Consider the following 15568-nt stretch of genomic DNA (forward strand, 5'->3'; position numbering starts at 1 on the left):
GACCTATTTTTGAGGTATTATGCTCTTTCTGTGACATCACCTGAGTTGAGTATTTATATACGAAGAAGATGATCATTGGATAAACTATTGGAATTGGTGAGTTTACATAAATGTGTAAAATAATGAATGGTTGAGCTCTCAATCAGCAAAAGTACCTACAAATTCAGATTTGAGAAAACCAACATTTTTATCGTTTCAGAAAAAATATTGTTGCAAATAATATATACTTTTAGTTCCAGTAAAAGCAGAATATCTTTAAACAAACTGTGAATTCACAATGACGTTCTTCAGCCATGCACACATTTTTTCGTTTTGATGCTTTGTGGCCTCGTGTATATTCAAAATAAGTGATACAGAAATGTGCCAAGAGCTTTTGTTGTGAAAAATAAAACCGGAAGAAGTACAGTTGCTAAAGCTGTCGCAGCTAGCGATGGACAGGGCTGTGGGAGAAATCGCATGGAGGGTAATTAAACCAGATATTAGGTTATTAATTTCGTTAATGATAACTTTTCCTTAGTTAATTTGATTTGCCTTGTTTATGAGAAGACTCAAAATAATCAAAGTCAAATCCTGATGACGTAGGTCGCAAGGTGATTAGCTTTAGATGCTAAACCGCAAATGTACCCTTCTGTACCATCTAGCAAAGTCAGACAAAGAAGATCCGAGGAGGCGACGTATATTTTTTTGATTCACGAAATGCACTAATATCTGGGCTTGCTGATCAAATTTAAAAACAGCATGTGTGTAGTTGGAAAGTCAAATGAGCCACTGACCAAACTGAGGGTCAGCCCATTCTTAATACGACCGCAGAGAGGCGCTGTTTAAATGTTGAACACTTCAGAGACTCAGGTTAAAACTCACCGGCCATTATATTGGGAACGTCATGCTTGTACTGGGTTGGACTCTCTTTGCCTTCGGACCTGCGTTAACACTTCGTGGCTCAGATTCAACAAGGTGTTGAAAACATTCTTTAGAGATTTCCAGTTTGGCACGACAGCATCACTCAGTTGCTGCTGACAGAGATGTGAGACGAACATCAATAAACTGCTCACCATAGCAGCCAAATGTTGCTGTAGAAATTTGAACTCATCAGATCAGGCAGTGTTTTTCCAGTTCTCTTTTGCGCTGCATAGGTGAACCTGTGCAAACTGTAGCCTCAGTTTCCTGTTCTTGGGGAGCGGCACTCAGTGTGGTCTTCTGTTGCTTCAAGGTTTGACATGCCGTGAATTTAGAGATGGTCTTCTGCATATCTTGGTGGTACTTTTGATAGTCACTGTTGATTTCCTGTCAGTTCGAGTCAGTGTGGCTATTCTCCTTTGACGTCAACAAGGTATTTTTGCTTAGAGAACTGCCCCTCACTGTATATTTCCTCCTTTTCAGTTGCTGCCAGTTGATTGGCTGATTATTTTATTAATAACAAGTAGTTAGACAGGCGTACCCAACAAAGTGTCTGATGTCAGTCACCAGAATCCCAACAGAAGTTTAAAATTTTATTCTGATTTTTGTTTGCTTTGTCGCCACAGCCACCACGGGCATGTGAAGACTACTGGAGCGAGTTTAGACACTGCAAAAGTTTTAAAAACTGGTTTCACCACTACTACACTTACGGTACCGTGCCATCCTGCCAGCAGTGGAAAGAGGACTACCATAACTGCAGAGAGTGGGAGAAACACAGAGGCACCGAGGCTAAGGTGGAACAGCAAGAAATTAAAATTTTAAAGTCCTAAACGGGTGACCTCTGTGATCCGCTCCAGGCTGTATAAATACACTCACTCTGTCTGTCTTGCAGGAGGCGTTGCGGAGAAGTGAGAAAATCAGAGTGGCAGAGCAAAGAAACTTCATTCCAGTGTGGCAGCTGAGGCAGGAGCCTCCTAGAGACTGGCACGTGCCACTGAACCAGGAGAAGCCTCAGGACTCCTGAACATCGAGTTTTGACAACATGCTTAGTTTCAGTTTAAGAGCCTGGACATTCTCATGATCACGAGATGTCATCAGTTGTATTCAGAGAACTGCTGTATGTAAAATGATATATATACAGTATGTCTAACAATGCTGGCAGCAGCTAGTGCTCAGCGATAAGGATTAGCTGTTTTATCAGTAAATATGATCCGTTTCCAGACAGGCTGGTGTCTCATAGGTACTAATTCTGCAAAGCTTGTGTAAACTTAAGCACAAAGACCGACTGCACTCAGAGAAAATTAGCTCTATATTATCCTTATGTTGACAGAATATATAGTCAGTACAGGTAATCAGTGATCTGCTTCATTCTCCTTGAAAAAGGTGAAGAGCCAGGTGTTTGCATGGTACCTGTAGGCCTATCTGTATTTGTCAGCTGCTCAGCAAATGAATTGACTTTAAGAAAGGTTAATGATGTAGGTATATGGGATGTTTAATCCTACTGAAAAATCGAGATGACAGAATTCAGAGTTGTGTAGCAGTTTTCTGCCTTATAACATGACATGTTCAAAAAGATTCTGAACACTGGATCAATAAAAAGATTTATTCCATTATTATAGACAAATATTAACGTGACACAAACTCACTGTAACTCTCACACAATGAATGACAATGAAGGAATAAAGACAGTGTGCTTAAAAGCTGCATTTTTGCTTAGTGAATAACAGACACACTAAACTACACACAGCTATTCCTCATTTATCACTGCGTGTAAACTTTAGTGATATCGTTGTATTTCCCATCAGGGGCGTCATAATTGGGTATTGCTGGCGTATATGCGGGACCTTCGTGAACAAAGGGAATAAGAAGCGGGTCAGGCTTCAGCGCTGCCCGGTACAGCTCCTCGGACTCCAGCTTCAGCTCCTCCAGTGCCTCCCTCTGTGCTTCCAAAGCCAGTTCAACAGCTTCCACTTCAGCCATGTGCTGCTTCTGCAAGAACAGCAGACAGATACAACCCACTAAGTGCATGAGATGTAGAGCTGGGGTCAGATGTAACATTTTCCATAAAAGCTTTAGTGACGCAGGTGCGATAGGTAAGTGGTAACCTGTTTGTATCGACACCACTCCTTCAGCAGCAGGGCTCGACCCTCACTTTCTTCAAATGACAGCCTTGGAGCAGTGCGTTCCCTTAGACAGAGAATTATGAACATCAATTTAAAGGACTTAAAAGCCCTATATCCAAGAAAGGTATTCAAATGAGCAATTTAAAAGTTTCAAAGCTGTTTTAACGTCCCAGAGCTTCACTACAAAAAGACTGATAAAACCAACAACACATCAGATAACAATCACGTCTCAGAACTTCAGCCACCTTTTGCAAAGGCAATTTCTCTGCGAAAATGAGCTGTGGCTGAGGTGGTCGAACTGGTCATCTAGCAAAGCAGGCAAAGAAGTCTGTGATTCCTCCTGCCAGCAAAATGTTCTTGGCAAATTGCCCCTAATGCACCTATTGGAGTGTGTACGAATGATGAAAAATGCTTCGGGGTAGATAAAACTGCGTCTGATGGGTTAAATGAGACTTGTAGAATTGTAGTATAGTAGTATTTACATTATCTTGACATAAATAAGGTTTGTGTTAACACTCCTGGGGCATTATTGTCAAATCCATTCTTGACCAGTGAGATGTCATGAATAATAAAAATTCAAAAAAAGCACACAATAAGTGCTTTTGACTTTCTTTTTTTTCCATTTGTTTGTGTGATCCAACAAAGCTGATTTTAACACATGATATTAAAATAGTTCTTAACTCTGATGTGGAAAACAGAGTTGACATCAGCTCAGATTTTCTTCATTGGCTGTGGAGGACAGCGTTCTCAAAAGGACGCCGTGGGCTGAGCCACGACACATTAATTTTACACCTTGGACTTATAGAGCTGCTTGATCTGTTGCCTGTTTATTTAGGAATAAAAACACATTTCTTTTCCCATCCATTGGTCTTAAAAAATGCCTCTGCATGCTTATGATGATCCATACCTGCCCAGTAGCTTTAGTTCATTTGCTGACAAGAAGAAATTTGAATGTGTGTTATCACACTGAGCACTATACATTAATGTTTCAATACAAATTTGACCTCATTATTTCAAACGACATTTATGCACATAGACTGAAATGAGCTCCACCTTGTTTCATCCAAGCATTTGGTTGGAGTGATGAAGTCCTCTATGGGTATAAGCTCTGGTGGAACTTTCTCCAGTTTCTTCAGCTTCTTTTTCAGACGCTCTCTCAACATCTGTTCCCTTCTCGGGTCCACTTTCTTCTTCTTTTTTGGCTCAGCTCTTGAATAACACAGATCAAACCTCTATGTTAATATATTCAGCCACAAGATAGAGCTTGCTGAGAAATACTGTTAGCACCACGAACCACCATAACATTGGTGGACTAAGTTGTTCAATTTAAAATATTGATGAAATGACAATTGTGGTAAACCTCGGTCATGACTTGGTTTGTGAGCCTGAGCCTGAATCATACCTCAGTGGAGCAGATGTCTTCAGGGTCATCACTGGTGCAAACCAAGGACTCTGTACAAGATGGTGATGTTCTCCGTACAGAGAGCTGCAAAATAGAGTACAGGTCATTTCTCAAGTTCTCATTTCTCTCAAGTTTGTATATTCTTTGAAGAAGACAGTCTTAAGAGTGCTACTTTTTTCTTTTACTCCCAGTAAAAATCTTAACATCTTCATCTCTGCCACCTTCGGCTCAGTCGCCTGTCTTTTTATTGGTGCCACCCTCTAACTACCATCTTGTAAACTTTCCCTTTCACTTCTGTCACAAATCACCCCTGATGCTCATCGCCACTCTGCCTGCACTGTCTTCTTTATCTCTTTTGTGCACTGTCATTTGCTTTGGATGTTTAACCCCAGGTATTTAACCATCCACCGTCACAATTTTTGGCTCCTTTCAGCATCACGAGCACAGCTGTCTGTCTCTCACGTGTTCTGTCTTGCTTTTGACTTTCATTTCTCATCTATCAAAGCATACATTCACCTCTCCAGGCTCTCTACTTTTGGTACAGATCACAATATCGTCTGGAAATATTATGGTCCACAGAGACTACTCACTGATCTAATCTGTCCATCTTCATTGCAAACAAGAAGGGGCACAGAGCAGATCCCTGAAGCTGATCCAGGTCCAACCCATCTGTCACTCCTACCGCACACTTCACCACTGCTTCTCTGTCCTCATGCATGTCCTGCACCACCCTCATACTTCTCTTGGCACCCCATCATATGCTTTATCTAGATGCACAAGTGCACAGTTCAACTCCTTCTGACCTTCTCTATACTTCTCCATCAACAGGCTCAAAGCAAACATCGCATCTGTACTCTTTCTCAGCATGAAACCATACTCTCAACAACTACATCCCTCTGTAGTCACAACAGCTCTGCTCATCACCCTTGTTATTGAAAATCGCTATAAGCACACTTCTTCTCCATTAAAGCACCGAATAACCTTAGCTATATTAGCTCCACGCAGCTAACGCACTTCGTTCACATCGTACATCAATCACTCACCTCGACGGCATGGCCTGCCGCGATAAAACCCTGCAAAGACATCGCGAAAGAGCCAAAGACATGTTTTAATTACGTTTCTGTTTCCTCCTTTAACTCAGTTTTGGGTCCAGGACAACAAAAATTCACATGTCGTCCCCTGGAGTGACAGCCCCCCCCACACACGTCGCTGAAAGATGACGTTTCAAACAAGCGGCCGCACACTTCAACGTGCGCACTTTCGCTTATTTAAAAATCCTGGAAATAAAATCAAAGACAGATATTGGGTATATTATAATCCGTTAATATATTACTTAATAAAACAATAAGATAAACAGTAAAAAAAAAATAGTAACATTGCGTTGTGTAGATATTTATGTGTAGATATTTTGTTGAATCTTCATGGAGGAGTAAAACGTTACCGGGCTGCAGTATTTGGGGGAAAGGTCACAGTGGTCCGAGGCTTTTATATGCTCCACGCAGCGAGATATCAGCCTAAAACTTTGATCCGGTCATCGCTGGATTGTTGAGTCTGCGCCATGGCACTTCTCAGAGGTAAACAAACACCATTCATTTCATTTCAGCAGTAAGACTGCTGGGACGGGATTTTCTGATGGGGCGTTTGAAAGTATCTGGGTCACACTGCTGTGCAACAGCGCTTTAAAAATCTACCTTTTTATTTATTTTATATGCAAAGAAGTCTCGTTTCCACATAATTTAACTGCAATGTAGGCGAAAGGTGACAAGATGGTGGCAGTATTATTTAAACAGCTGCTCCTTGCTGCTACTCAACTCAAAGCTGTAAATATGTATTTGAACATTTAATCAGAAACCTTTCACAACTTTGAGGACACCAGTTTGCTTTTGTTATGCCCACACTTTTTTGGTTTAGAAAATTACAGCTTTCAGCTGTAATATTCATGTGTGCGAATATTATAGCTATAAGTATATGCTATAGCATATGCTGTGATGCATTTACTTAAGCGAAGGTGAAACCGTGCTTTAAATCTGTTTTAATTATATGTTTAATAGATTACAAATATACATTTGTGCCTCATACATTAGTTAATTTGCATTATTGTGTTTCCTGATTTTGCTATTCATATTTCTCCATATTATGTGTTTATATATGATCGAGGACAGAACATCAAAAAAGTTGGGTAACAGTATTTAATTTGAGTTATTCTTCATATGGCAATTACATCATGAATATGGAGTAAATGTTTAAAGAAATTATCTATAAGGACTTTGGATTACTGGTCATTGAGCCATTTTATATGCATCATATCAGCAGCTCCCAACATTTTTTTCCCCATCTTACATGCACAGCCATTCAATCACTCCCTTGAGTTATTATTCCGTTTAAACACTAAGTAATTATCCACAAAAGTATTGCTAACCAAAGAGTTTCAACAGCTTGTCACTAATGTTGTCTAATGAATCACTTATGCAGTCCTCTTTAATACTTTCTGCTGCAAATTCATTACGTTTAGTTTATGTTTAACTTTTCTGCTTAAACCTATCAATTTAAAAAATGTAAACAAAATGACTAGTCAGAAAAGCTTTATAGTGGATTTATAAATAAATACAATTTTATTGATTCACAAATCTCTGCGCTCTTCTGTGAGTTTGGTCCAGTGCCCCCATTCAGAGTGGAGGGAACATATTACTCAACATTAAACAGACTCCAGCTGTATGCGTCAGGTGTTACTATAATATTTGCAAACTCGATTCCAGGTCAAAGCATCCTGCGTTTCCTGACACGTAGCAGACATTAGTCGATAGTTCAGTGTCCCTCTAAAACTGAAAAAGGTCCCTCAGTGCAACATTTCAAAATAGAGATCATTCCTATTAAGGTACTGTGAACTTTAAACCAATTTTTTTTCCCTCTCAAAAATGTTGCTGTGACTTTCAGATAAATTTTTGGCAGATTATCAATCAGGCCCCAAATGCAGAAACAGGGAATTTAAAAAAAGAAAAACAAAGAATTGCCAAAGTAGCTCCTGAAAACCTGCTTCAGATTAGAGGACAGGTATGAAATGAAATGGCATCACTATTCCTGGAAGATTTCTCAGATCCCTGTGTGCAGATGGGTCTAAATTCCGAGTTTCAGTTTATTCCAAATTTGAATTCTGTTTAAATTTACTCTTTACTTGCTTTCAGACTGTTAAAACCTCACCCGGGCTCCAGCTGTAGTAAGTAAATATTACCTTGAATTAATGTTTCAGAGACAGTTTTAGATTTTCTTTCAGCTGCTGCTTCAGAGGCATTTAGTCTGAGAGCAAGTTAAAATGAAAGAAACAGAATTCAAACGTAGGCTTTCTCTAGATACAAATTTGAAATGCACTTAGCAAGTAGGCGACAAATAGGCGAACTGTTTTAGAATCATTCATTACTATAAAACAAATGTTCTACATGCAAGAATAAGTTACCAGCAGCCAACATGAAGAAATAACAAAGTTGCATCTAATAATTTATATTTCTTACTGATCCACATGGAAATGGATCACATCTTGGAGAAGCTCGCGGCTCTCCAACGGGAGATTGAGAGACCAGTGTTGGACTGTTAGAACAGCTTTGAAATTCATATGAGTTGTTCGCACTAAAGTAAAAACCACCATCACTTCATGCAGATACCCCTTTGGCGCCAGCTGCGGTCTCAAGGCTGGAGCTGAACAACAACACCTTGATAACGACTGTGTTTAGACTGTTCTTCCCATTCTATGCAAGGCCACCTGGGTTGGCTGGTAGACTGTTTACTTAACCTGGCAGGGCGAAGGACACTGTGTCAGCTGAACTCTGGACACGCACACACATACATATACACTAATGTGCACACACTCATCCCCCTCCCTTTCCAAACGCCTTCGACGCTTGTTCCCTCCTGGGGAACACGGCGGGTCTGAGCCCGTGCTGGAATGATAGCGTTGGACAGGATGGCTGCTGTGTTTGCTTCGGATTACTCCTCACCCCCCACCCGACCCTGTGACTTGTCACGTGTTCCACAATGTTGTGCTGTGGACATTTATGTGCTTTTATGTGCAGAGGAGTTTTTTTGCTTCCTGTTCTCATGCTGTCCTCCCAGGAGCCCAGCATGAGTAGAGGTCTCTTTTTTTCCTCTTGTACTTTCCCATTGTAGTGTATATTTCAGGGTTTTTTCTGTAACACTACTGATCTCCGACCTGTATCCCCATGTGATGTCTGTGTTGTGTGTGTAAGGTCGGGGCGGGGGGTCCCATTTCACTGCAGGGCAACCTGCACGTGGTGAATAAAGCCTTGATTGATTTATTTATTGATTGATTGATTGATTGAAACAGAAGGACCAGGTTTCAGGAATGATGAGCAGCAAATAGAAACACGGGGAAGACCATGGCTACATGTACTCATCATAAAACTAAACATCAGAAAATACAAATAACAAATCCATACACAGCAATGAAGCAATAAATCAAAGTCACTGTCAGGAAATAAAAAACAGAAACATTATAGGAGAAAACCTAAACAGGAACTTTAATTTGAATACATCAACAAAGAATTGAAAACAAGAAATCAGGCGCAGCTTTATTTCAACACCCTGTAAATCATGTCGCTTTAGTGCTAATTATCCCTTCACAAATCTTCTCTCTCTGTTCGTGCTACAATCTGGCTGTAGCTCAGTGGTGGGTGGTGTTAACTCCAAACTAAAATGCTCTTTTTTCCTAGGTGTATTTATTGTAGCTGCCAAGCGTACTCCATTTGGTACCTATGGTGGAGTACTGAAGGATCACAGTGCAACAGACTTGGCTGAACATGCAGCCAAAGCTGCCCTCGCTGCAGGGGGTGTGGTCCCAGAGCTTGTAAACAGCATCATCATGGGAAATGTCATGCAGGTACTGATCACACATACAACACTGAAAGGATTCATTATAAATGATCTGACTATTGTATCTTACATTTTGTTTCTGATCCATTTCCCTACGTTCAGAGCTCAGCTGATGCACCCTACATTGCTCGTCATGTGGGTCTGAGGTGTGGCGTACCCATCCCAGTGCCCGCTCTCACCGTGAACAGACTGTGTGGATCTGGTTTCCAGTCCATCATTAATGGCGCTCAGGTAAGCACTAAACTAACGAAAATAAATCTATCAGACCCATAAAAGAGGAATTAGCCAAAGCAGAAAACAGTGTATTGAATGTTTTCCTATCAACATACAAACAAGGAAATTGATTTTAAAAAGTAATAACAGTGACACTATGAAGACAAACGGGAAAGTGAAGCCAAAATAGCAGAAGAATGGAAAGGTCAGAGTGGAAAACTGCAGTTTCACGTATGTGGACGGAATTTGGGTGGAAAAATGCAAAGTTTTTTTAATTACAGAAAGACATTAAGGTGTAGGAACAAATTGTTGGAGGTTTGGTGGATCATCAGTAGCTTATCATTACCATTTCCTTTGGGAATGTCCAGAACTTTAAAACTATTTTGGAGTGAAATCCACAAACATTTGAGTGCTGGTTGACGTGGTGAGTTAGTGAGATCCTCAGTACAGCACATTCATACTAAGGAAGAGAAATACTTAATGAGAGTACTACTTTTTGCGGGGAAAAGAAGCTCTGCAGCTTCTCTGTAAGGAGAAGAGTGAGTAAGATAAAGCAAAATGTAAGAGGTGGTTTCACATCAGCCCGGTTTTATGATAACTCCAGGAATCTATCGTATACGTTTCTTACTAGGAGTAGAGATAAGTGAAGTTGGAGGGTGGGGCACTGGTTGTGGACAGGCAGGTAACACGAGATGGAAAGGAATCCTTGTGGTGAATGCTTGTTTGAAGGTAGCAGGTGAGCAAGCTTAGGGAAGCCTTTTATTCAGCACACAATCACAGAGACACAGAGTTGAGAACACTGGAAAAACTCAGTAGGCATAACCAAAAACAAGCCTGTCTACTACTTTATGATGGCAAACATTTCAGGTGCCCCTTAAATACCAGCCACTGATGAGACCAATGAGCCACTGGTGTGCTCAGTGAGCAGCAGGAACCCGTGCTCTACCCATAGGGCACAGCCTGCATAACCCATCCAAGACCAGAGAAAGACAGAAACGACCCAAAAACAACAACCCAGTGCTGCACTATGACAACTGAAATTCATTGGATGAATTATATGCTGATGTATCTCCCCAAATGAAAAGGAAGATTAAAAGTTTCTGATCTTTTCCTGTCATGTATATAAGTGGAAAGTAATTGAAGTGATATTTTTAAGTCAGCAATGTGTGCAAAAACCATCAGTAAAATGATCATTATGTATCTTACCCTTTTTCTGCTGGTCTAAAAACAAAAAACCTGTTCCCCTTTGTGTTTGTAGGAGATTTGTCTCAGGGATTCAGAGGTGGTCCTGTGTGGAGGTTCAGAGAGTATGAGCCAGGCTCCCTATGCTGTCCGTAACATCCGATTTGGTACAAAGTTTGGCGTCGATCTGAAGGTTGGTAGATCAGATCTGTGAACACTTGATATAAATGTACATCACCATAACTACAATGATTTGGTATTAAACCTGCCTTCATCTGCCTACCAGCTAGAGGATACCTTGTGGGCGGGGCTGACTGACCTGCATATTAAAACCCCGATGGGCATCACAGCAGAGAACCTGGCAGAGAAATACCAGATCACCCGAGAGGACTGTGACAACTACGCACATAAGACTCAACAAAGGTGGAAGGCAGGTAAGGCAGACCCTGTTTTTTGATTTCTTTTCATGGTCTGCCTTTTAATTCACCCTCATACTCAGTTACTGTTTTAAACTCTAAGCTTTTACTGCTTTCTGTTTACAGCTCATGAGGGTGGTTATTTCACAGCAGAAATTGCTCCCATTGAGGTGAAAGCTAAGAAAGGCAAAGTGCCCATGACTCATGATGAGCACCCTCGGCCTCAGACCACTCTGGAACAGATGGCCAAACTACCTCCTGTCTTTAAGAAGGGAGGAACCGTTACTGCTGCTAACGCTTCAGTGAGTTTATGCTAGAGGTGCCGACTGTTCTCAACAATCTGACATGATCGGGTTTTCTTAGTCTAAGTAAGACGGTCCGTGGTCACTGGGAAAAACAGACCACCTTTTTTTTTTTTTTAATGCATTCAAGTCCCTTTTGTATTGTGTGATATCACTCCAGCATGTTTTTGTACACTCACACTTAAAATACATTTAAATATAGTTCATTATAAATTTTATCCAACCTCCTCCTCTTTCCTGATTGTACCTATTATTTCTATCCCCAGGGTGTATCTGATGGTGCTGCTGCTTTGGTGATTTCAAGTGAGGATGCTCTGAAGGAACACAAGCTCACTCCTCTGGCCAGAATTGTGGCCTATCACGTGTCAGGCTGTGACCCAAGCATTATGGGAATAGGTTAGCAACACTGCTCTCTTAAAGGTATAATCTGGGCACCTTTGGATTAAAAGTAATGATTACCTAACCTTTCTTTTTACTTTATTTATTTTAGGTCCTGTTCCAGCAATCACGGGAGCACTTAAGAAAGCTGGTCTGACTCTCAAAGACATGGATTTTGCGGAGGTTTGTTCCCATACAGTGAAACAAATACTTACATGCTTTTTTGTCATATACAAAGCAGTAATGCAACAACTTAAAAATACTCCATTATAATTAATTAAGGAAACTGAAAATAATATGTTGGTGAAAGTGCACACAGCTGTTTTTGCCTGCTTCCTTATTGACAAGAGGTCACCAGCACATGTTTGATTTGTGTCTCTTCCTGCCGCAGCCACAAAGAGATCTGTGTCTCTTCCTGGGTTTGAACCAGAATCTTTCATTTGTTAGGCAAATATATAAACCACTATTATGAGTAAAATTTACATAACAACAGTTAGGCCCGTATGTATTTGGGCAGTCACATATTCTTTGTAGTTTTGCCTTTGTACAATGGATTTGAAATCAAACCATTAAGTTGTGATTAAATGTTGACATTAGACATTGAGCTATAAAACCCCACATAATCCCACACTTTCAGAGGCTTGAAATTCATTGGACAAACTAACATCATTTAAACTAATTATTATTTTTTAATACTCAAATATTACTTTAATATTAATATTTTTTAATACTTGAAAGTTGCTTTTTTAAAATATAACAGCAACCAGCCTGTTGTGATTTATGGTGTTTGTGATTTATTTAGGAAGTGAATACTCAGGTGTTTTTGTTGTTTTGCACAGGTCAACGAGGCTTTTGCTTCTCAGTATCTGGCTGTTTCCAAGGCTCTAGGACTCGACCCGGAGAAAAGCAATGTTAACGGTGGAGCTATTGCCATCGGACATCCTCTCGGTGCTTCTGGAGCTCGCATCACTGCTCACCTGGTGCATGAGCTCAGGTAGCGTAGTCATTTAATAGTGCACGGTATCTTATATAATGAGAAGTGTTCTGCACGTTATTTAAAGTGACTTTGAATAATTATTTACTTTCTGACAGGCGGCGAGGAGGCAAGTATGCCATCGGGTCTGCCTGTATTGGCGGTGGTCAGGGTATCGCCATCATCATTGAAAAATGCTGAGAGAAGAACCTGCCAGCTGCTAGGTTTCCTGCAGAAGAATGACCTACACTCAACCCCACAGTCCGCTAATGCTAAATAAAATGCAAATGATACATTGTAAAAGGGATATTTTCCCACATTTTCACATCAGAACATGTGTGCTAAATGTTTCATTCTTGAGTTGGCTTGGAAGTCCAGTAAAGACTGAGTGCTAATTGCTCACTGACATGCCTGTTCCTGTTTCACATAAGTGCAAAAGACTTTTCAAGCACGTGCCTAAAATGATGGTACAGTGTGCAGCATATAATAACAGTGAAGTTTGTGGTACGACAGAGTGAGACTTGATGGAACTGGAATTTGCCTTAATAGCAGAGAGATTGAGAACATGTTAAGTTTTAATGCTAGAAAATTACCTGTGATGGCTCCAGCAAAAAATGATTTTGTACTTCTGTGTCAGAGAATCTCAAATTAAAAGAAAGAAAGAAAAAATGTGTTTTCATGATCAGTCTTTTATTGCAGCTGCAACTTTTTTTCAAACCCATTGGTGTCAAGGGCAATGTTCCCTCTAATTTTTCATGTGTCGAACACACAAACTCCCTGAGCGGTCCCTTGGACCACTGTGAGCAACAGCAGACGTGTGCACTGTGGTCACGCTAGCATCAAATACATCCAAGTCACATGGTTTATTAAAATAATCAAATTACAGCATTTACATTTAAGTTAGACTACTTTTAATTAACTGCTTTAGCCCACTTACAGTGAAGATTTAAAAAAAATCATGTTCATGACCTGTGTAGTATGTTAACACTATTGGAAATAAAAATAACTTGGACCCCAATTTTGAAAACGTGTTTTTTAAAAACAAAAAAAGAAGTTTTACAGCTTTGGGGTTTTTTTGTTTTTATAAAGCTCTGACTGGTATTATGAGTATAAGTCTGTGGTCTGGGAGAGAGTCCTGTAACTCTCTGTCTGCAAAATACAGTATATAATGACCAATGTTGGGCAATTAATTATATAGTTACTTCTTCAAAAAAGTAACTGAGTTTTGCAAAAAACAAAGCTTTTTGCAGCTGTTTACCTAAAAATGCAGCCGAGGCAGTTTTTTAAATAAACATTTCACACTATTTACAGAACAATCAGCTGTTCTGCATCAAATTTGATGCCACACAAATTATTTGTGCCGCTCCAAAAAATAATTTCTGTCCACTATGAGATAAAGGAGAACAACAACTTGATACCTGCAGGCCTGACAACAGGAGATGTATCACTCCTGTAACACCTGTAACATTCAGCAGTCGCTTCATTGTTCTGACACACAAAACAAAACTATTGTCTACACTACACATTAACTACACAAGATTTGCGCTAAACGTTGCAAATCTGTCACATCTCAAAACACCTCTGTCACTCCTAAAACTTCCCCCTTCCTAAACAACTAAATGCCATGTTGCCATATCATTTTTTTTATTGGTCCACATGGTACATGTTTCCACCAATAGGAAAGGCTGGGGGGCGCGGGGGAGGAGGAGGGGGGGGGGGGGGGTTGTTTTTGCTCACAGGCTGAGAGTGCTTTCCAGCGCTTTCCTTATAAAACGCCTTTTTTACTGTTTCTTCTTGCAGTATAAATATAAACAAGATAGGATTCAGGAAAAAAACCAAACATTACATATATTTTTATCATAACTCTGGTTTTACGTGGCCTATCAACACAATTTAAAAACTGGTATAAAGTCCACACTTTTGTTCACACAGTTGTTCCATCTGTCCTGCTCACATCTCCAATGGTTGTACACGTTGTCATTAACGTGGCTTCACTCCACATCAGCCACGCCGCTTTGCTAGATAAAACACCGGTGTCGGCACATAAGGATGCTGTCATAGCCTGTCAACGACGTCGATTAGCTATACGAATGTGAATCGCATCATTGGCTGGACTATGGGATAAGGTGGCATCGTTCTAATCCCATACTGGAGCAGCCAGTCACTTACTGACTAACACTGCAAAACAGAATGAATTGTTAACGTATTTATCTTAATTTCAATTCAGGTTAGATTTTTTTTTGGGTACGCAACGCAGATTTTCTGTGCACAGAGACCTTGCCAGCAGTGTGCAATTGCGGCTTAGAGGGAACATTGGTCAAGGGATTTATGTCCCTACCCTCACCTATGGTCATGAGCTGTAGGTAGTGACCGAAAGAATGAGAGCAGAAGCTTCATCTGAAAGGTGGCATCTGAAAGCCTCTCCCTTAGAGATAGGGTAAGGAGTTTGGCCATCCGGAAGGGGCACAGAATAGAGCCGCTGCTCCTCCACATCAAAAGGAGACAGTTGTGGTGGTTTGGGCATCTAACAAGGATGCCTCCTGGGTGAATATTCAGGCATGTCCCACTGAGAGGAAGCCTGAAGCTGGTCTGGGAACGCTTTGGTGTCCCCCTGGAGAAACTGGAGGAGGTCCAAGCCTCAGTATTCTACTGTCAGATGTGAAGCCTTCACACTGAAACTGGTTCATGCAACAGGACAAACTACCGGTACAACAGACTGGCAGAAAAAATCAAGTTGTTGGAATGGTTCAGTAAAAGTCCATATGTCAACCAGACTGAATTAATAGGGCTGTGCATTCAAT

General features: G+C 40.6%; 3 protein-coding genes across 3 annotated transcripts; 2 read left to right on the forward strand and 1 right to left on the reverse strand.

The window, feature by feature from the left end:
* Nucleotides 1-361: 361 nt before the first annotated feature.
* On the forward strand, nucleotides 362-2597 carry lg12h22orf39 (linkage group 12 C22orf39 homolog). Its single transcript, XM_085295002.1, has 3 exons — nucleotides 362-463; nucleotides 1524-1691; nucleotides 1790-2597. Exons 1-3 carry the CDS (start codon nucleotides 431-433, stop codon nucleotides 1919-1921), a joined length of 333 nt encoding a protein of 110 aa, XP_085151128.1. The 5' UTR covers nucleotides 362-430; the 3' UTR covers nucleotides 1922-2597.
* On the reverse strand, nucleotides 2487-5642 carry mrpl40 (mitochondrial ribosomal protein L40). Its single transcript, XM_085295001.1, has 5 exons — nucleotides 5466-5642; nucleotides 4423-4506; nucleotides 4074-4229; nucleotides 3003-3084; nucleotides 2487-2886 (listed from the first exon to the last, which is right to left on the reverse strand). The coding sequence occupies exons 1-5, from the start codon at nucleotides 5525-5527 to the stop codon at nucleotides 2659-2661; spliced, it is 612 nt and encodes a 203-aa protein (XP_085151127.1). The 5' UTR covers nucleotides 5528-5642; the 3' UTR covers nucleotides 2487-2658.
* A 201-nt stretch (nucleotides 5643-5843) lies between these two features.
* Nucleotides 5844-13785, forward strand: acaa2 (acetyl-CoA acyltransferase 2). The gene is made up of 10 exons (XM_085294999.1): nucleotides 5844-5996; nucleotides 9144-9310; nucleotides 9406-9534; nucleotides 10775-10891; nucleotides 10985-11132; nucleotides 11241-11416; nucleotides 11683-11812; nucleotides 11907-11977; nucleotides 12634-12788; nucleotides 12887-13785. Exons 1-10 carry the CDS (start codon nucleotides 5981-5983, stop codon nucleotides 12966-12968), a joined length of 1191 nt encoding a protein of 396 aa, XP_085151125.1. The 5' UTR covers nucleotides 5844-5980; the 3' UTR covers nucleotides 12969-13785.
* The last annotated feature ends 1783 nt before the right edge of the window (nucleotides 13786-15568 follow it).

This window comes from Mchenga conophoros, linkage group LG12 (genome assembly GCF_057382185.1).
Source record: "Mchenga conophoros isolate Kocher_MC1m ecotype Shallow Benthic linkage group LG12, M_conophoros_male_GT1.1, whole genome shotgun sequence".
Classification (NCBI taxonomy): Eukaryota; Metazoa; Chordata; class Actinopteri; order Cichliformes; family Cichlidae; genus Mchenga; species Mchenga conophoros.